Raw genomic sequence first — 1,347 nt, forward strand, 5'->3', positions numbered from 1 at the left:
CGTGATTTGCAGAGTAGAGAAGAAAAAAAAAATGAGGATCAGGGTTCCGTTTCAAGTCTTATCCAATGTGAGGCGGGTGAGCGTATTGCTGAGCATGATGAATTGCTGAGGGAGAAGTTGGAGGAACAAGAGGCGTCGATGGAGGCGAAGTTCCTAGAGCAGCTGGAGGCCAACAGGGACCCGAGCACTGCAGGGGATGAATTGCTGCAGCGCGCTAATGGCTTGAGGGCGGAGAATGAGCGGCTGCGTGAGGAGCTGCGTCTGTCTGAGGAGAAGCACCAGGAGGAATTGGAGGCGCTTGCACGGGAGGCAGATGAGCGTATTGCTGAGCATGATGAATTGCTGAGGGAGAAGTTGGAGGAACAAGAGGATTACTATGAGGCGTTGCTCCTGGAGAAGCCAGTGAATGAGCGTGTAGGGACTGATGCGGGAGAATTGGGTGGGGCAGTTTACTGGAAGGAGGAGCATGACAAGCTCTACGAACGGTTTGAACAACTACAGAGAGAGCTGGAGGCGTACCTGCGTGATACGGTGCTCCATCGTAATCGTCTGTTGCAGGAGGAAGCGGACATGGATAACGAGTCGAATGGTGTTTGTGTAACGCGTGAGAGTGCGGTGGCGGAAGCTGATTCGTTGAGAGCCCAACTGGCGGAGCGAGAGCGCGCGATGGAATTGGAAAGGGCAGCGTACGCGCGGGAGGTGGATGAGTTGCGGGATCATATTCAGAAGAAGGAGAAAGCCTGTCTTGAGCTTACAGAGCTGCAGCAAGAGACCACGTCGCTCCTGCATGACGGGGCCGCGAGTGTGGAGGCGGCACTCCAAGAAAAGCGGCAACACATCGAGGCGGTGGAGGGCCATAGTCAGAGGTTGTCGCAACAACTCGCCTCAACAGAGGAGCAGCTACGGGTGACTCAGGGCGATCTACAGCAGTGTCAACAGGAGCTCGACGAGGCGCTGCAGCGCCAGTTGGGGCTTGACACTGCCCATCGTGAGACTACCGCGGAGTTGCGTGAGCTACAGCGCGTGTTCGAGGAACAGCAGCGCGCGTGGTCGCAGAAGCTTGAGCGCGCGCGCGGCGACTTGGAACAACAGCAGCGCACTGCGTCGCAGGAGATGAGCTGGGTGCGTGACGAGCACCACCGGGAGTCGGACAGGCTGCGCGGCGAGATCGATGCCCTGCGTGAGGAGCTGCAGGCCTCGCAGACGCTCGCCGCGACGCTGCCACTAGCCACCGAGGGCAATCAGCATCAGCTCGAGCACCTCCGCCAGCAGTTGGCGGAGGTCGGCAACGAGGCGGCGCGCATGCGCATGGAACTCGATGCGGCGCACCGCGAACTGGAGCACAGG

The 1,347-nt window shown here is 59.0% G+C and overlaps 1 protein-coding gene across 1 annotated transcript; it reads right to left on the minus strand.

Annotated features, from left to right (window-relative positions):
• Positions 1-495: 495 nt before the first annotated feature.
• Positions 496-858, minus strand: DQ04_14251000 (hypothetical protein; the record flags this gene model as incomplete). The annotated part of the gene is made up of 1 exon (XM_009317112.1): positions 496-858. One exon carries the CDS (start codon positions 856-858, stop codon positions 496-498), a length of 363 nt encoding a protein of 120 aa, XP_009315387.1.
• Between the last annotated feature and the right edge of the window lie 489 nt (positions 859-1,347).

Source organism: Trypanosoma grayi (assembly GCF_000691245.1).
Source record: "Trypanosoma grayi strain ANR4 Tgr_1425_V1, whole genome shotgun sequence".
NCBI lineage: Eukaryota > Euglenozoa > Kinetoplastea > Trypanosomatida > Trypanosomatidae > Trypanosoma > Trypanosoma grayi.